This window comes from Protobothrops mucrosquamatus, unplaced genomic scaffold (assembly GCF_001527695.2).
Source record: "Protobothrops mucrosquamatus isolate PMUCROS unplaced genomic scaffold, P.Mucros_1.0 scaffold3, whole genome shotgun sequence".
Classification (NCBI taxonomy): Eukaryota; Metazoa; Chordata; class Lepidosauria; order Squamata; family Viperidae; genus Protobothrops; species Protobothrops mucrosquamatus.
Window position 1 is genome coordinate 3,284,204 of NW_015386390.1, and position 16,355 is coordinate 3,300,558.

Here is a 16,355-nt window from a genome sequence, read left to right on the forward strand (position 1 = left end):
ACCTCGAGGGCCAAGTTGCACGAATAGTATCATCTCTGGCCTTCCTGAAGTTTATTAGCATTTTTTGGGGGGGGGCTTTGTTTTTGGCTGCTCTCAATTCATGCAGTTCAAACCCTTTGCCTTTTCTTTGATGGGGGAGTGTTTGGCGATACTTATTTTACCTCTTTTAAAAGCTCTACCTTGCCCCATGCTACCCCATCCTAAATCTGACCCACTTTTGAAGTCTTTCTACTTTCAAATTTGACATACTGCACAGAATCTATGTGGCTTCCAGACAGAAATAATTAATCCCTGTTCTATGGTGAAAAAAAGCCAATTTGTCCATCTTTCTGAAAACACTTCAGATATTTGAATACGGCTATTGGATTGCTTCTCCATACTCTTTTCTCTAGACTAACCATACCCAATAATATCTCTTTCTAGGATATGGTATCTGGGAGCTTCATCATAAACATTCTAGTTTATTAATATCCTTTTTAACTGGTTCATCCAAGAACTGGGCACCAAATTCAAGGCAAGGATTGTGGTATTTCTTCTAGTGAACTAGATAACAACACTACAATTTAAGTAGCCTTTTAAAGCAGAGCACTGAAGTGCAAATTATTGCTTTGTTTGTGAATTATTCTGCATCATTTCTATACCTACTGTGGTCAAACTGGCTATTATTCATCCTCTAACCACCAAGCTATAAAGGGTTTCTGCATTATGCTATCTTAAATGCAGATAATGTCAGTTGGACATTATCCTTTCTATCAGTTCTCATTGTGGGTATGATAAAATGAAACACTTTATATCATTACTTTGTTTCTAGTTAACTCTAGAACTTTTTGGATATAAGCAGCTTTGCATGCCCTTCCATTTCCATCTGCAATCCAATTTTCATTCAACTGGTTGTTAACATTGTTGTACACATATTTTGATGTGATTCTGAAAATCTATTTAATTCAGGTTCAGCGATTAGAAGGCAGGGTAAATTGCCTGTGACATATTCCAGCATTCCTATTTTGAAGTTGACAATAAGTGAGACACATTGTAATTTGCTTTACTTATGCCAAGTTATCATCACGAAGAGTATGAACAAACCTCATGGACCAATCAATCAATAAAATCCTACATGTTCTGGCCATTGTCTTGATAATTTTCTAATGTATGTTGGAATATCTGAAACACCAAGAAAGTAGCTGACTTTCAGTTAATCATCTTTCTGAATTGACCTTGACCCATTCTGCAACAATGATATTCATCTTAATCATCGATTGCATGGTTAAATACTTATTTCCCTTTATTTATAACCACTACAATTACATCTGTAGATAATTCTGAGCATTCAACTGTTTAATATTAGCCGTCTTTCTTCACTTTCTCTCTTTATAAACTTTATGAATGGAACAACAAAGCTTATCAACATATCCTCAGAAGAACTTGATTGCCTCAAATTATTCCTCAATCATTAATCCGTCATTCTTTTCTCAATTTTGATTACATCCTTTTGGAAATAAATTGCCCAGAATGGCATCCAGTACTTTTAAGTGATGAGTGGACAAGAGATGATGCAATGGACTTATGACACCAGTTGCTTGATTTTGAATCCTTTTCTTAGTAATTAGTAATGACAATTCTCTTAATATATAGGACCACCTGATACAAATACAGGTGTCCTCGACTTACAACCATTCATTTAACGACCATTCAATATCGGCAGTGAAAAAAGCGACTTATGACCATTTTTCACACTTATGATTGTGGCAGCAACCCCATGGTCACGTGATCTAAATTAAGATGCTTGGTAACTGACTCATATTTATGACGGTTGCAGTATCTCGGGATGATGTGATCACCTTTTTTGACCATCTGACAAGTCAATGGGGAAGCCAGATTCACTTAACAACCGCGTTACCAACTTAGCCACTGCAATGGTTCACTTAACAACTGTAGCAAGAAAGGTTGTGAAATGAGGCAAAACTCAACGCTATTTCACTGAGCAACAGAAATTTTGGGTTCAGTTGTGGTCGTGAGTCAAGGACTACCTGTATTTTTCTTAAGCCATTGTAGATTAGTGCACTGATTAGATTTGGTCCTAACACCCTCACCTTGTGCTTTTGTAAAATCTCATCTGCCATATCCAGTGTGGAGAGAGATTTTATTTATTTATTTATTTATTCATTCATTCGTTTTTATAAATGCTGCTTGGCATTTTCACTGTCCTGAGTGATTTAGTATCTTCGCTAAACTCAGCTGCTTTTGCTGTTGATTGTGATTTCTGGTGACAGTTAACAATCACATCTTACGATAATGTCTGATTCCAAACAACTCCCAGGTTTTAATCCTGTCAGTACCAAAATGGCGGACAGCGGGAAGTGGCTTTTAATTGCCCGTGATATTAGGAAAGAAAATACACATCAAGCAAACATCATTATTGCTTAGAAGATCATTTCTCTGTTATTGCCTTTATGGAATCCCCAAACGCACCGTTGTCCCTCTTGTAAATAATACCATTTCTTGTGTATTGGGATTTCTTCCAGGCTGGATTCAAGTTACAATGCCACATGAGATAACATCGTTTCATGGCTTTGAAAAGAATACGGGGGCAACAGATTAAGCACCGCTGTGTGACTTTCATTTGTACGGAAGTTGCATGTGATTCTTGTATACATACCACCCACATGGCTATGACTTTTAGTGGCACTTAGTAGATTGTCCCCTATATTGCTATATATATATGTATCTATCTATCTATATCTATATATGTATATTTGCAGTAATAACCTATTGCTTATTGCTGTTATACATACTGCACAACTAAACTTTCTGATTTGTTTTCTTCAAAGAAAAATCTACTCCCTCACTATCTTACTTAGCAACTGAAACTATATTACATCATTAGAAATACTCCTAATATTGTATGGAATTCAGACCAGTGCAATATTAACAGGCTTAAACATGCTTGCTAGGGTGACTTGCAGCTGTGTATTAATTGTGCATACTTTATGTTTATTTGCCTTCACTGAAATTAACTAGCAAGTTAATTTTGTTTTGATTCACATCATCTAACCCTGACAGTTGTTAAAGATAAGTACCTGATATTTTGGGATTGTGTTTTCAAGGGCTACACAAGGGGCTGAATTTCAACCTCCAGAGTTGAATCCCTGACTCTAACCTTGGAGAAGACATTGGACTTCCCTGTTCGGTTTACTCTCTGGAATGAATCTTCCCAATATCACAGCCATCTGGGAAATAGAGCAGAATTGCTCTAACCACTTGGATATGTAAGAAGGTTGAGGTTTTTCATGAACGAAAATGGAACATAACAAATGATGTTAACATTTTCTGCCATTCTGAACATGGCTTAATGGCAATCTGTACAGGTTAATCCATAAGCATTGATTTCTAGCTTTATTTAGGGGAAATAAATGACATCTCAGATATCCTTTAAAAGTTAGACTACAGTCCTACCATTCATTCAGGTATCAACAGATTCAGCACCTGAGTTTTGAAAAAAAAAAGCCAGGTTTGTGACATTGCTCCTCACGACCAGGTACGGTACACCATTGGTCTGACTGAGAACAGGGAACAAGCTATATGTGCAGAGAAGATGGAGTCCTTCAGAGCTTCTTCATCATTCCAGAACATTTTTGCTCCTGCATTCCCAAGTCCTCAGATGACATGTTTGAACATTGTCCCATATGAAGCAGGCAGATCTTTGCCTTAACTTCTTGCTCAAGTAATATATCTTACAACACTAGTTGATAAAGTTACTAACATCATGAGCATGCCTGGTTTAGATTGTCTGGATGAAAAAGTGAAAGCTCAAAGTAGTTAGAGATATAACCCTTACATAAATGGGAAATTTTAAACCAAATTAAGAAGTCATTCACAGCCTCAAACACATTGACTTGGTAAATTGCTATGAATAAACAGATCTGCGATATTATCTTCTTGTAATTGGACTTCATTATGTTTCTGCATACAGGGAATACACCATATGGTTCAAGAAGCAGCCAAAATATGTAGTTTACAAATAAGTACCTGTTATTGCCCAGGGAAAAATGTTTGCCTCTTCCAGTAAAAAATTTTCAGACTGTGATATTGTAATGTTCTATTCAGATCTAAGAAATAAAACCACGGCTCATATTTGCCTAGCAAATTATCCAATCTGCCTTGATGTAGAACCTGATAATTATTTGACAGTTTGCTGAAAATTCTGCAAAGAGGAATCTTGTAACATTTTATGCCTGGTGGATTTTAGTTTCCCAAAACCAAACTAGGACAGAAGTATGCAACTTTTTTCCAAGACACAGGTCCAGGGATGTGATTGAGGCTAGGGACCAGTTATCCATGCTTGTTATTACTTGTCTAATTTATACAACACCTTTCAATAAAACTGATGGTCACTTTCAATAGACAGGGTGGTGCTTAGTAATTCTCTCCTCTTCACTTAAGATGACACACATTGGATCAGAAGATCCACAGGCGCCAACTAAGAGCTTCCAAAAAGTTCACATGAACAATATGATAGAAATGAGTTCCTCTCCTAACAATGTCCATAGAAAAACATGCTATTTCCATATATGAATATTCTAAAAACCAATTTCTATGGCCATGGGTATGAATAACTAACTGGTTAGGTCACCATCCTATATTTTTCCTCCCCAAAAGTTGCTGTTAAAACAACACTGAATTTAAGATGCTACATCATCAAGATTCTGAGAAAACTTCAGTTTGATTCTGATTGTACACAATTCCAGTTTAGCCCCACACATACCAACTCAGAAGTGAGCTTTCTAAGATTTTAGCCATAAAATAATTTAAACTAACCCATGGAACAACTAAACAAGCTATACTGTACACTGAGATTATATTACAGATGAAAATGCCATTAAAAACACAACAGGAGGTTGTTCTCCACTGCAGGCTGCGTGTAGACATAAAGACTCCTGCTTCTTCAGTTTATGCATACACACAGCTTCATGTATACTGTATCTTCAAATGCATATTTGTATGTATGTACACCAAGATACATGTGCAGTTCTCTGTATATTTATCCAAAACAGAAACAGAGAGCAGTTAAATAAGCACACATGTATACACAGAAAAGGAGGGGACTGTCCACCTTGTCATGCCATTATGAGAAAGGACAGTTGCAGATTGCTGTTTTTACAACCATTAAAATTTGCCATTTTTAATGAAAAAAAGCTCTTTTAAAACTTTTTTCCTCTTTTCTCACTCTTTTTCTTAATTTTTTTTCTTATTCTTTTTGCTTTTCTCTCTCTCTCTCTCTTTCTCTCTTTTTATGCAGTAAGCATTGTTGGAAGAAGACCAAAGCAGAGCAACTATAAGTTAAATATTACACTCGAGCTTAGCTGCATTTACATTACTCTTTTTTTTTTTAGGAGAAGCAGGCTGAAAGGGACTTTTTGTTTGCTTAATCAGTATGTGTATTTTGATTTCTCTCTCTCTCTCTCTCTTCCTCTCTCTCTCTCTCATTCTCTCTCTCTCTCTCTTCCTTGCCATCATCAAATTCTTTCCTAATCACCATTGATTTGTCACCCTATAAACTGCATCATCTTCTGAAGAACGTCGGGTTTCGCAGGCAGGCGGCTAGTCACCTGCAACAACCAAGGGGTCCTGCAGAAGCTTCCAAACTGCTGTCAGTGTCCGATGCCAGGGTCTGGTCTGTGGACATGGAGGAAATGTCATTGACAGATGAGGAGGGAGGGAGGCTTTCGCTGCTGTTCACTGCTGCACCTGTGCTAAGAAAATGAACACCGACGTGATTCAACCTGGAAGCAAGGGAACACTCAAGAGACCAGAATAAATGCACGTACCTCTCAGATCCAGCCCTCCGGTGCTGTCTGGCATTTCTTCTTTCTAAAGGACAAAATCTAAACATTCGTGAAAGGAGGGAGATAACGCCTAATGTTCCTCAGCTTCTCTAAGCCAGGGGTAAGCAACCTTGGCTCTTTTATGACTTGTGGACTTCAACTCCCAGAATTCCTCAGCCAGCAAAGCTGGCTGAGGAATTCTGGGAGTTGAAGTCCACAAGTCATAAAAGAGCCAAGGTTGCCTACCCCTGCTGTAAGCTAAACAAAAATGGCCAGTTACATTGTCTATGCCAGAGGTGGGGAACTGTGGCTCCTTTATGACTTCTGAACTTCAACTCCCAGAATTCCTGAGCCAACATGGCTGGCTCAGGAATTCTGGGAGATGAAGTCCACAAGTCATAAAAGAGCCAAGATTGCCTACCCCTGCTCTAAGCTAAACAAAAATAGCCAGTCACATTGTCTACGCCAGAGGTGGGGAACTATGGCTCCTTTATGATTTCTGAACTTCAACTCCCAGAATTCCTGAGCCAACATGGCAGGCTGAGGAATTCTGGGAGATGAAGTCCACAAGTCATAAAAGAGCCAAGGTTGCCTACCCCTGCTCTAAGCTAAACAAAAATGGCCAGTTACATTGTCTATGCCAGAGGTGGGGAACTATGGCTCCTTTATGACTTCTGAACTTCAACTCCCAGAATTCCTGAGCCAATATGGCTGGCTCAGGAATTCTGGGAGTCGAAGTCCACAAGTCATAAAAGGGCCATAGTTCCCCACCCCTGGTCTATGCCCAGTCCTGATTCCCTGGAAGACTGGCTGGTTGGAAGAGAAAGGAGAGGTCTTGCTTTAACCTCAGGTTTCCTCCATCCTTAACATTGTTGGTACATGGCCCTCAATAGGAAAAAAAATTACTTAGGTGGCCAGACAGAGGAAGAGACACATGAGTCCTTGGTCTAATTTCCAAGTTATCAGGCTTCTGGCAGCCAATTACATGAGGATGATACAAAGAATAGTAAATTGGGTTAGGGATTTGGGTTTTTTTTAAGTCGCAGGAACAAAAGGGGTCTGCTTGCTAATTTTGGCTCTAGTAAAATTTATTTGGGAAATGCTACAATTCCCCAAAAAATATCTGGGGGTGGTGGGAGATTTCCTATCATGAGCCATAAAATTAGTTGCAATTAATTAATTAGTAATTAAATGTAATTAACATCAATGTAATGTAATTAATATGTAATGAATGTGATGAATATGTAATTAAAATATTAATTGGATTAATGTAATTGATGAATACAACTAACACGTTTACCACCCAAGAGATTGCAATATTTGATTTGCTTAGAGATGTATAATGCATCCCTTACTGGATTTCATCAATACTGAATAGAATAAAGAGAAAATGCTTTGTATTACTTTGGTTTTCCACTGCAATCACCAACTCCTTAAAGTAACCCATGTGCTTTTCAGTTGTCCAATCTTGTGTTTTCTACCATCCTTGAGAAGTGACCAATATGCACTTATTATAAGGAGCCCTGGTGGTGCAGTGCTTAGAATGCAGTATTGCATGCAAACTCTGCCCACTGCCAGGAGTTCGATCCTGACTGGCTCAAGGTTGACTCAGCCTTCCATCCTTCCAAGATTGGTAAAACGAGGACCCAGATTGTTGGGGGCATTATGCTGACTCTGTAAACCATTTAAAAAGGGCTGTAAAACACTATGAAGCGATATATAAGTGCTATTAATATTATTATTATTTCTTTACATTTTTTATTTTATTTATTATTGTTATTTATTATTAAAATTATAAGTTGCCAATCTTGCCAAAAGCGACTCTTGGTGGCTTACAGATTAAAATGCACTCTAAAACATGAAAACAATAAATAAGGATCTTAAATTTAAAATTCAATTAATATAAAACTAAGCAGGATGGAGAGGAAGGGAACAAAATGCACACAGGGAGGAGGGTGTTCTCTACTCCATTAACCACCTTTGAAATGCTGCACACCTGTTGGGGCTCCAGGCTAGTTGGCACAGACATGTCTTCAAGGCCTTTTCCAAAGTGGATCTGACCTCAGAGGGGGCGGGGCAAGATGTTCCAGAGGGCGGGAGCCACAGCAGAAAAGGCTCTTCCCCTGGACTCCAAAATTCCTGGTCTGACCAGGTTCGCAGCATCCCCTTTCTGCTGGCCCAGGTGGGGCAGGTTAATCCCTTTGGTATCTGAGATGGTTTCTCAGATACACTTTTCTAATTTTAATTTCTTCTTTTAAAGATTTTAACAAAATTGTAACCAACCAGAGTCACTGGGAGTCAGGCAACAAATACATTTAAATATATAAATATCTAGTCTTTGATTGATAGCCATGAATTACTGCAGGCTGTGGCTGAAGAGTTGTATTAGAGAGCTGTTTCTTTAGTTATAATAAAGAAATAGGTTTTTCTCTCCCTCCCTCACTGTCCTTTTCTATTATTTTTAATTAGTTATATTGCATGATCTTGGTGTTCAGTTAACACATTCTCTCTACAGATACAATTCTCTCAAGATGGAACCCGGAAAATTACTGTTTTATGCTACAGTTCATTTTATCATTCCTGATAAAAATAAAAATGATACAACTTAAATTCTATGAAATTAAAAGTAAATATGTATAAATAGTCCTCGACTTACAACCACAATGGAACACAAAATTTCCATTGTTAAGCCAGGCAGTAGTTAAGTGACTGTTGCCCCATTTTATGACCTTTTCCTGCCATAGTTGTTAAGCCAGGCAGTAGTTAAGTGACTGTTGCCCCATTTTATGACCTTTTTCTGCCATAGTTGTTAAGTGAATCACAGCAATTGTTAAGTGAATCATGCAATAATTAAATGAATTTAGCTTCCCCAATTGATTTTGCTTGTTGGAAGCCATCTGGGAAGGTTACGAAAGGTTGATTATAAGACAATGCAACTATCATAACAAACCTGGAACAACCTGCCTCCAGAAGTTGTGAATGCTCCAACATTGGAAGTTTTTAAGAAGAGACTGGACAACCATTTGTCTGAAATGGTATAGGCCAGAGGTAGGCAACCTTGGCTCTTTTATGACTCGTGGACTTCAACTCCCAGAATTCCTGAGCCAGCATGGCTCAGCCTGGAAACTCTCCCTTTCCCCTCAGCATGGCTGGCTCAGGAATTCTGGGAGTTGAAGTCCACGAGTCATAAAAGAGCCAAGGTTGCCTACCCCTGATATAGGGTTTCTTGCCTGAGCAGGCGGTTGGACTAGAAGACCTCCAAGGTCCCTTCCAACTCTGTTGTTGTTATTATTATTATTATTAATACATGTTAATTTCCAAGCACCTGAATTTTGATCATGTGACCATGGGGATGCTGCCATGTTCATAAATATGAAAACTAGTCATGCCACTTTTTTCAAGTGCCATTGTAAGTGCAAACAGTTACTAAATGAATGGTTCTAAGTCGAGGACTACCTGCAATTACAAGGAAATCAGTGAGGTGTGTTTAAAACAACAGTCCTCTGTTTATCAGGAAAGAGGGAAATAACAAGTTTTCTGCCGGTCACAAACAGTAGTCTGGAGTAAGGTGATCCTCCATTTTAAGCGAAGGCTAAGTTTAATTAGTCCTTCTATATTATTTCGCCCTACAAGCACATCCTACTATTGTTCCTCATAAATCACCTACGAGGCAGGGCTTTATATGACAAATTTGCCCATGAACAATGATTTATTCTGACATCCACTCCATCTTTGAGAACGATGGTGCTGGGCCACAGCTCAGTAAGCTCTTAAATCAAATTTGTGTATTCTGTCCCTCACTTTCGGCTCGGTAAGAACTTGTTGAATGGCCTTTCTGACATAACTGAAACAAATGTGTGGTACTGAAAGACTTATGCTAATCCAGCCATCTACCCGCAATTCCTTTCGGCTTTTCTGTGCTGAGCAAAAACATGGTGCAGGGAGATTAGTGAGGAAAAGAAAACCAATATTGATGTTAGTTTTGCATTCGCTCTCCATGATGGGGAAGTCTCAAAAAGAAATTTTTGGGGGGGGGGAGTCTGAATCCTCTGTTTTACCCTCCTTGTGGACCAGGGGTAGTCAACCTTGGCTCTTTTATGACTCGTGGACTTCAACTCCCAGAATTCCTGAGCCAGCACAGCTGGCTCAGGAATTCTGGGAGTTGAAGTCCACGAGTCATAAAAGAGCCAAGGTTGACTACCCCTGTTGTGGACAGTTGTTGGCCTGTGATGTTCGCTTGAGACCAGTGGAAACAACAAAGGAGTCCTGTCTTCCTCTGCTTGCTACCTTCTAAACTGGAAGAACAGGAGAAGCAAATGTGGAAAACATGCAGAAATATAAATATGGCTAACAGAAAAACGGAGCAAGAAAATGTACTATGGACAGAATGGTAAATTTGGGCTGGAATTCAGGTTAACATTAGATCTCAGATAACTCTCTAGCATCACTAAAATCTCGAGGAAAAGAGGGACCAGGGTCACCCTCCCCCGATCCTCTCCTATCAAAAATCCTGACAATTATCTCCAAATCACATCACTGAAATTCAACCCCTTTAGCAACATAAAAAGATTCCTTTGACACGATTTCCTTTTTTTTTTAATGTTGGGAAGATTTTAAGGATTGAAATGGAAATACTTTGTTTCCAAGCTCTTTGTTTTCCATTCCTATATTTAGGAATCTAAAAACAGGCCAAAAAAAAAATCAGGTTTATGAGCTCAGCAAGCCTTCTGTGGCTCTGTGGAAGATATTAACTATCTCTGGTTTATAGCACTTGAAGCAGTACTTGTTTGTGAGGATAAAGTCAGTGAGCAACCATCCAAAGAGGAATAACATAGCGTCATAAATTTTCCTGTAGAAAAGGGTCAGAGTCCTAAGCCAAATATAGTTTCAATAGCCACATTTGAATCAAAACGGCAAAGAAATTATTTAGCTAGACCAGGGGTAGGCAACCTTGGCTCTTTTATGACTTGTGGACTTCAACTCCCAGAATTCCTGAGCCAGCCATGCTGAGGAGAAAGGGAGAGGTTTCCAAGCTGAGCCATGCTGGCTCAGGAATTCTGGGAGTTGAAGTCCACGAGTCATAAAACAACCAAGGTTGCCTACCCCTGAGCTAGACAGCCTAGTTCTGTGGTTCCTTTTCTTCACCATGGACCCCCTTTAAATACCTTTTGTACAGCCCACCAAGACTTAAGATTTAAATAACAACATTTCTTCAAGCCTTTGCTTGATGACAACGCAACTCCTCCCCACAGGTGTCCACGGACCACAGGTTGAGAACCAGGGGCCTAATTATTCTTGAACTTTAGTGAAAAGTATATCAATAATGATCCTTAAAGGAACCTGCATCCAGTTTTGGTCATCACGATGTAAAAAAGATGTTGAGACTCTAGAAAGAGTACAGAGAAGAGCAACAAAGATGATTAGGGGACTGGAGGCTAAAACATACAAGGAACAGTTGCTGGAATTGGGTATGTCTAGTTTAATGAAGAAAAGGACGAGGGGGGACATGATAGCAGCGTTCCAGTATCTCAGGGGCTGCCACAAAGAAGAGCCTCAGTTCGATAAGAGGTTCCGCGGACTTCCGTCCTGTTCTTCGTTGCCCACCTTTGATTCGTTCCTCTCTTCGTTGGATCTTGATTCCTCTTTGAAGGACTGTCAATCTTGTTAATTGGTCACCTTGTTGGACGGAGGTCTTCGCCACTTACGAGGTTGTGACCTTCAAATTAAGAAGAGACTGGACAGCCATTTGTGCAAAATGGTATAGGGTTTCTTGCCTGAGCAGGGGGTTGGACTAGATGACCTCCAAGGTCCCTTCCAACTTTATTATTATTATTATTATTATCAACCTTACTTATTGTCAAAATGAATATGGATTTTTTTAGGTTTTACATAACTGAAGGGAATTAGATGCAGACATCCATAGCTTACAAGATTATTGTTTGCATATAATAAACTAAAAAAATATTTGGACCAAGAGGTGGGTTTTTTTGGTCTCTGTTCAGAAGATCCTTATAACAAATATACTGTAAAAATGAAGCAGAGACTGTTGAATAAAGAACTTGGAAAAAATTGAAAATTTGTTCTTATATAACAAATACTACTATATACATAAAAATAGAAGGATACACCAATTCATACAATGGAAGAATGGATGGAAAAAGTGATGGAGTTGGCAGAGATGGCAAAACTCACTGTTTTAATCAAAGAAAAATTTATCCAGTTTTGTTCCAATTTGAAAACTGCTTGTGGACTTTAAGTTTGAAACAGGGAAAAAATTACAACTTTAATTTTAGGTTTTAACAATTATATTAAGTTTGTTGTGAAAGAAATGGCTGATACTTTCTAAATATATAAAGCAAAAAAATTGAGGTTGTAACCGTATTTTGTATTTTACTGCACTGCAAAAAGTTGGATGTCACTGCTTTTTTTCTTTTTCTCTTACCATGCAGTCCTTTCTTTTTCTCTGTCCTCCCTTATTACCCCTATTATCTTTGCTTTTCTTTGTATTTTATATTATAATATGCTTCAATAAAATCTTAAAAGGATTGTTGTTTGCATATCACAAATGCATCTCCTTTACATCCAGAGGAAGCAGTTAGAAACACTGTATATTCTAATGGGACAGTCAACAAGTCTGAATTCCCCCCCCCCCTTTTTTTCCCTTTTCAAGTTGTCAATCATTTTATTTTAACCACGATGTGAACCCAAGATTTTCAACTGCTTAGTAAACAATGGTTAAAAGTTGCAGGATCCAATCTGACTCAGTCACCAGGGCCAAAGGTTTATTCTTCCAAGCTTTCAGGCTCGTGATGGAACCCATCTTTGGAGAACTTTGAGCCCAAAAGCTTGGAAGAATAAACTTTTGGTCCCAGTGACCAACTCAGATTGAATCCTGCAATATTATCCCAGCACTATCCTGGGACACATATAATTTATCTTCATTCACAATGGTTAAAAGTAATTTTGGAATATCAGCACATCAACCAGGGATTTGGCCTTCCTGTTACTCCACACACACACACACACACACACACACACACACACACACACACCAAGTTTTGATACTCCTAGCAAACTGCACAAACAAACAAACAAAAGAGAGATGGAACAAACCTCTGGTAAGTCACATACAATGCATGTAAGTTGAATATTATCTAGAGCAGACTGAAAAACAATGCAGAAATAATTTCTGATATAATAACAGAGAACAGAGGAATATATGTGGTAAATCTGCAGTTGAAGTGAAAAGGCAAGTGTAGGAATAGACAAAAGATACCATCTGTCAATCCCTTAATGATGGCTAAGGAACTGACTACTGACTTAATGTTTCATTGAACACTGAATTAATACACGACATGGGAAGCTAGCTTCATTCATTCAAAGTTCTGAAAGCAAATCAGTCCCATCTGATATATTATTATTTAGAAGTAAGCCCCAATTAATTCAGCAGGGCTTATTCCTAGATAAGTGGATTAGCTGGGAGTTAATATAATTCTTTTTTTAACTGAGTTCAGTTAATAGAGCTTATCTTCTAGTGCTCTATCTCAGCCTTCCTAATCTGGTGCCCAAATCCTACAACTTCTCAAAATAGTAGCTAGGAATTCTGGAGTTATGGTTCCATAAACACATCTGCACAGCCCTATATATTTAAAAGGGACCTTGTTGAAAAAGGCTATAAAGTTACTTGGAATACATCCAGTGGTGGGATTCAGCCAGTTTGCACCAGTTCGGCAGAACCGGTAGCTAATTTTTTGTTGCCCAGGCCCAGAATGGACTTCCGAAAGCGGCATCTACACAGAGAACCGGTTGTTCACATATTTGAATCCCACCACTGAATAGATCTTAGCTTCAAATCAATGAAAATCTACTGTTTCTGGGTACTATTTCTATAGGCAGATGGAAAAAAAAAGGACCTGTCTTAAGGTCTGGATCTGTAACCATATAAAATACTGTCATTCACTAGGACTGAGTACCTGAGGGAGAAGGTTGTCCTTTCACTACACCATTTTTAGTCTTTTCTTCGGAATTCATTACTTCCTTGTAGATTAATTCTGCAAGAGACAAAAGAGCTTGTTATAAAGATGTTTTATTATTTCCCCATACTAAAGAAGTTTTATTACAGCGGCCCCCAGACTTTGGGGCACCAGGGACTGGTTCCATGGCGAAAGGTTTTTCCGTGGACTGGAGGGGGCATGGTTTCATGTAGTGCCTGCCTCCTGCAGATGGGGCTTCACTTGTTTGTGCGGACCAGTTTCTGGCATGCCGCGGGTCGATGCTGGTCCACAAACTGAGGGTTGGGGACCACTGTTGTATTTCCCCATATTGTTTAAAACCACTCTTAACAGTGAATAAAAACCTCCTAAGCAAGGGCAGAAAAATGAATAGCCACCTATGTTTTTCCTAGCTGTCATCTATCCTACAATTCCCCTTGAGTCAAGTCAACTGCTTTGAACAGGGGTCCTCAAACTTGGCCACTTTAAGACTTGCTGGCTGGGGAATTCTGGGAGTTGAAGTCCACAAGTCTGAAAGTGGCCAAGTTTGAGGACCCCTGGCTTTGAAGAACAGAGGAATTACAGATAGTCCTCATCTTACAACAGTTCATTTAATGACAGTTTAAAGTTACAACGGCACTGGAAAAAGTCATTTATGACCATTTTTCACACTTATGACCACCGCAGTAGCTCCATGGTCACGTGATTAAAATTCAGATGCTTGGCAACTATCTCATACTGATGGTTGCAGTGTCGCAGGCTCAATTGTGGTCCCCTTTTGTGACTTTCTGACAAGCAAAGTCAATGGGGAAGCGAGGTTCATTTAACAACCGTGTGATTAACTTAAGAACTGCAGTGATTCGCTTAACAACTGTGGCAAGAAAGGTCGCAAAATGGGGCAAAACTCATTTAACAAATGTTTTGCTTAACGACAGAAACGTTGGGCTCAATTGTGGTCGTAAGTTGAGGACTACCTGTACTTGTCTTCTGGCTTGCAAAATTGATCCACCCTCAGTTCCTTCACGGTGATCCTGATGCCCTACCAATTTCTTGAAAAGTACCTTTGATGAGTTTTCTGGTTCCTTGGCTTTGATTGCCACAGACTTTGAAGGCTTGTTCATTACATCTGCTGAGGAAACCCTTGATATTTCTAGGAGTATTCTATAAAGGGCTAGCTCAAGAAATTTCACAACGTGAGGCATAAATCTCCCATCACTACACTAGCTGCTGAAGCCAATAGCTATTGCATAGTATAATAATTAAATAATAAATACAGATACTCCTCAACGTACAACCATAACTGATTCAGAATTGCAGTTGTAAGTTGTGTGGTAGTTAAGTGGATCCCCACATGACTGCTCCTGATTCTATGACCTTTAGGTGGCAGTTATTAAGCAAATTGTTAAATGAATGCCCTAGTCATTAAGCAAATGCGGTGGTCATTAAATGAATCCATTTTATACGGAAGTGAATGCCAGAAACCAGCAAAATTGTGGTCATGTGATTATGGGATGCTGCAAACATCCATAAATGTGGGTTAATTGCCAAGCGCCCAAAATGTGACCACAGTAAGGCAGTGAGGCAGCTGCCGTAACTCTGGAACCGGTCTGTAACTACATTTTGGGGACAGGTCGTTAAGAGAGGACTACTTGTACTGCATCTGAAAACAATTTAGGAATCAAGTGCAGGCTGTATAATGAACACAATTCTGTCCTGCAGTAACTACAGCAGTAAGGGAGTAATAGGAAAGTTAGTGTGAAGTCATTGCTGCCATCTTTCAGCATCTGCTGCCTGGATCTATTATCATTATGCCCAATGGTAGACTGGTTCCAATTATGGCATTATAGCTTTCCTGTGACAACATGTTGTTTCTTAGCACATTAGGCCAACTCACTGTATCTTCCAAAATACAATCCCCATGGAGTACAGGAGGCAACAGGGGGTGGGGAGACAGAGAGCCAAGGGCAGACACCAAGTGCAAAATCAGTTCCTATAGCTTGTATAAGTAAAAATTACCTTTCCACTCTTCAATTGTGTGTTCTCTTTCATCCAACTGCTTGTCATAGATCTGTGGAGGTGGCTGCGAATTAAAACAGAGAGAGGTCAATAGAATAAGTTAAACTGGAAATATAAAACAAAAGTTTGAGCTCAGTTAACCTAAATGCCGAAATAGTTAGGATATGAAAAACTCAGCAAATATGAGCAAACCATGATCTGTGCCTCAACCCAAGACAGCTGCAACGGGCTGGCAGACCACAGATCTAATCCAGTCCTTGAAAACCTTGGCCAAAGATCTCCCTTTTCAGCTAGTCATGATTTTGTGAAGCCCTTTTGTGAAGCCCTTTTGAACACTGGGCACTATCTAACAAAATGAAATTCAATGGTGAAAAAAGCAAGGTTCTACATTTAGGCAAGAAAAACCAAATGCACAAGTACAGCATAGGTGGCACCTTGCTCAATAGTAGTAACTGTGAGAGGGACCTCGGAGTCCTAGTGGACAATCACCTAAATATGAGCCAGCAGTGTGCTGCAGCTGCCAAAA

The 16,355-nt window shown here is 39.2% G+C and overlaps 1 protein-coding gene across 4 annotated transcripts in view; it reads right to left on the reverse strand.

Moving 5' to 3' along the window:
* Window positions 1–5,602: 5,602 nt before the first annotated feature.
* Window positions 5,603–16,355, reverse strand: part of MAPK10 (mitogen-activated protein kinase 10) — a 96,533-nt gene continuing 85,780 nt past the window's right edge. For 3 of the 4 annotated variants that reach the window (XM_015832381.1, XM_015832382.1, XM_029287376.1), the window contains 3 exons: window positions 15,830–15,893; window positions 13,796–13,873; window positions 5,603–5,745 (listed from right to left, as the gene is read on the reverse strand). In XM_015832381.1, the coding sequence (XP_015687867.1) occupies window positions 5,603–5,745; window positions 13,796–13,873; window positions 15,830–15,893 (285 nt within the window). Of the gene's footprint in view, window positions 5,751–13,795; window positions 13,874–15,829; window positions 15,894–16,355 lie in introns of all 4 variants that reach the window. The other variant, XM_015832383.1, reaches the window with a different exon arrangement.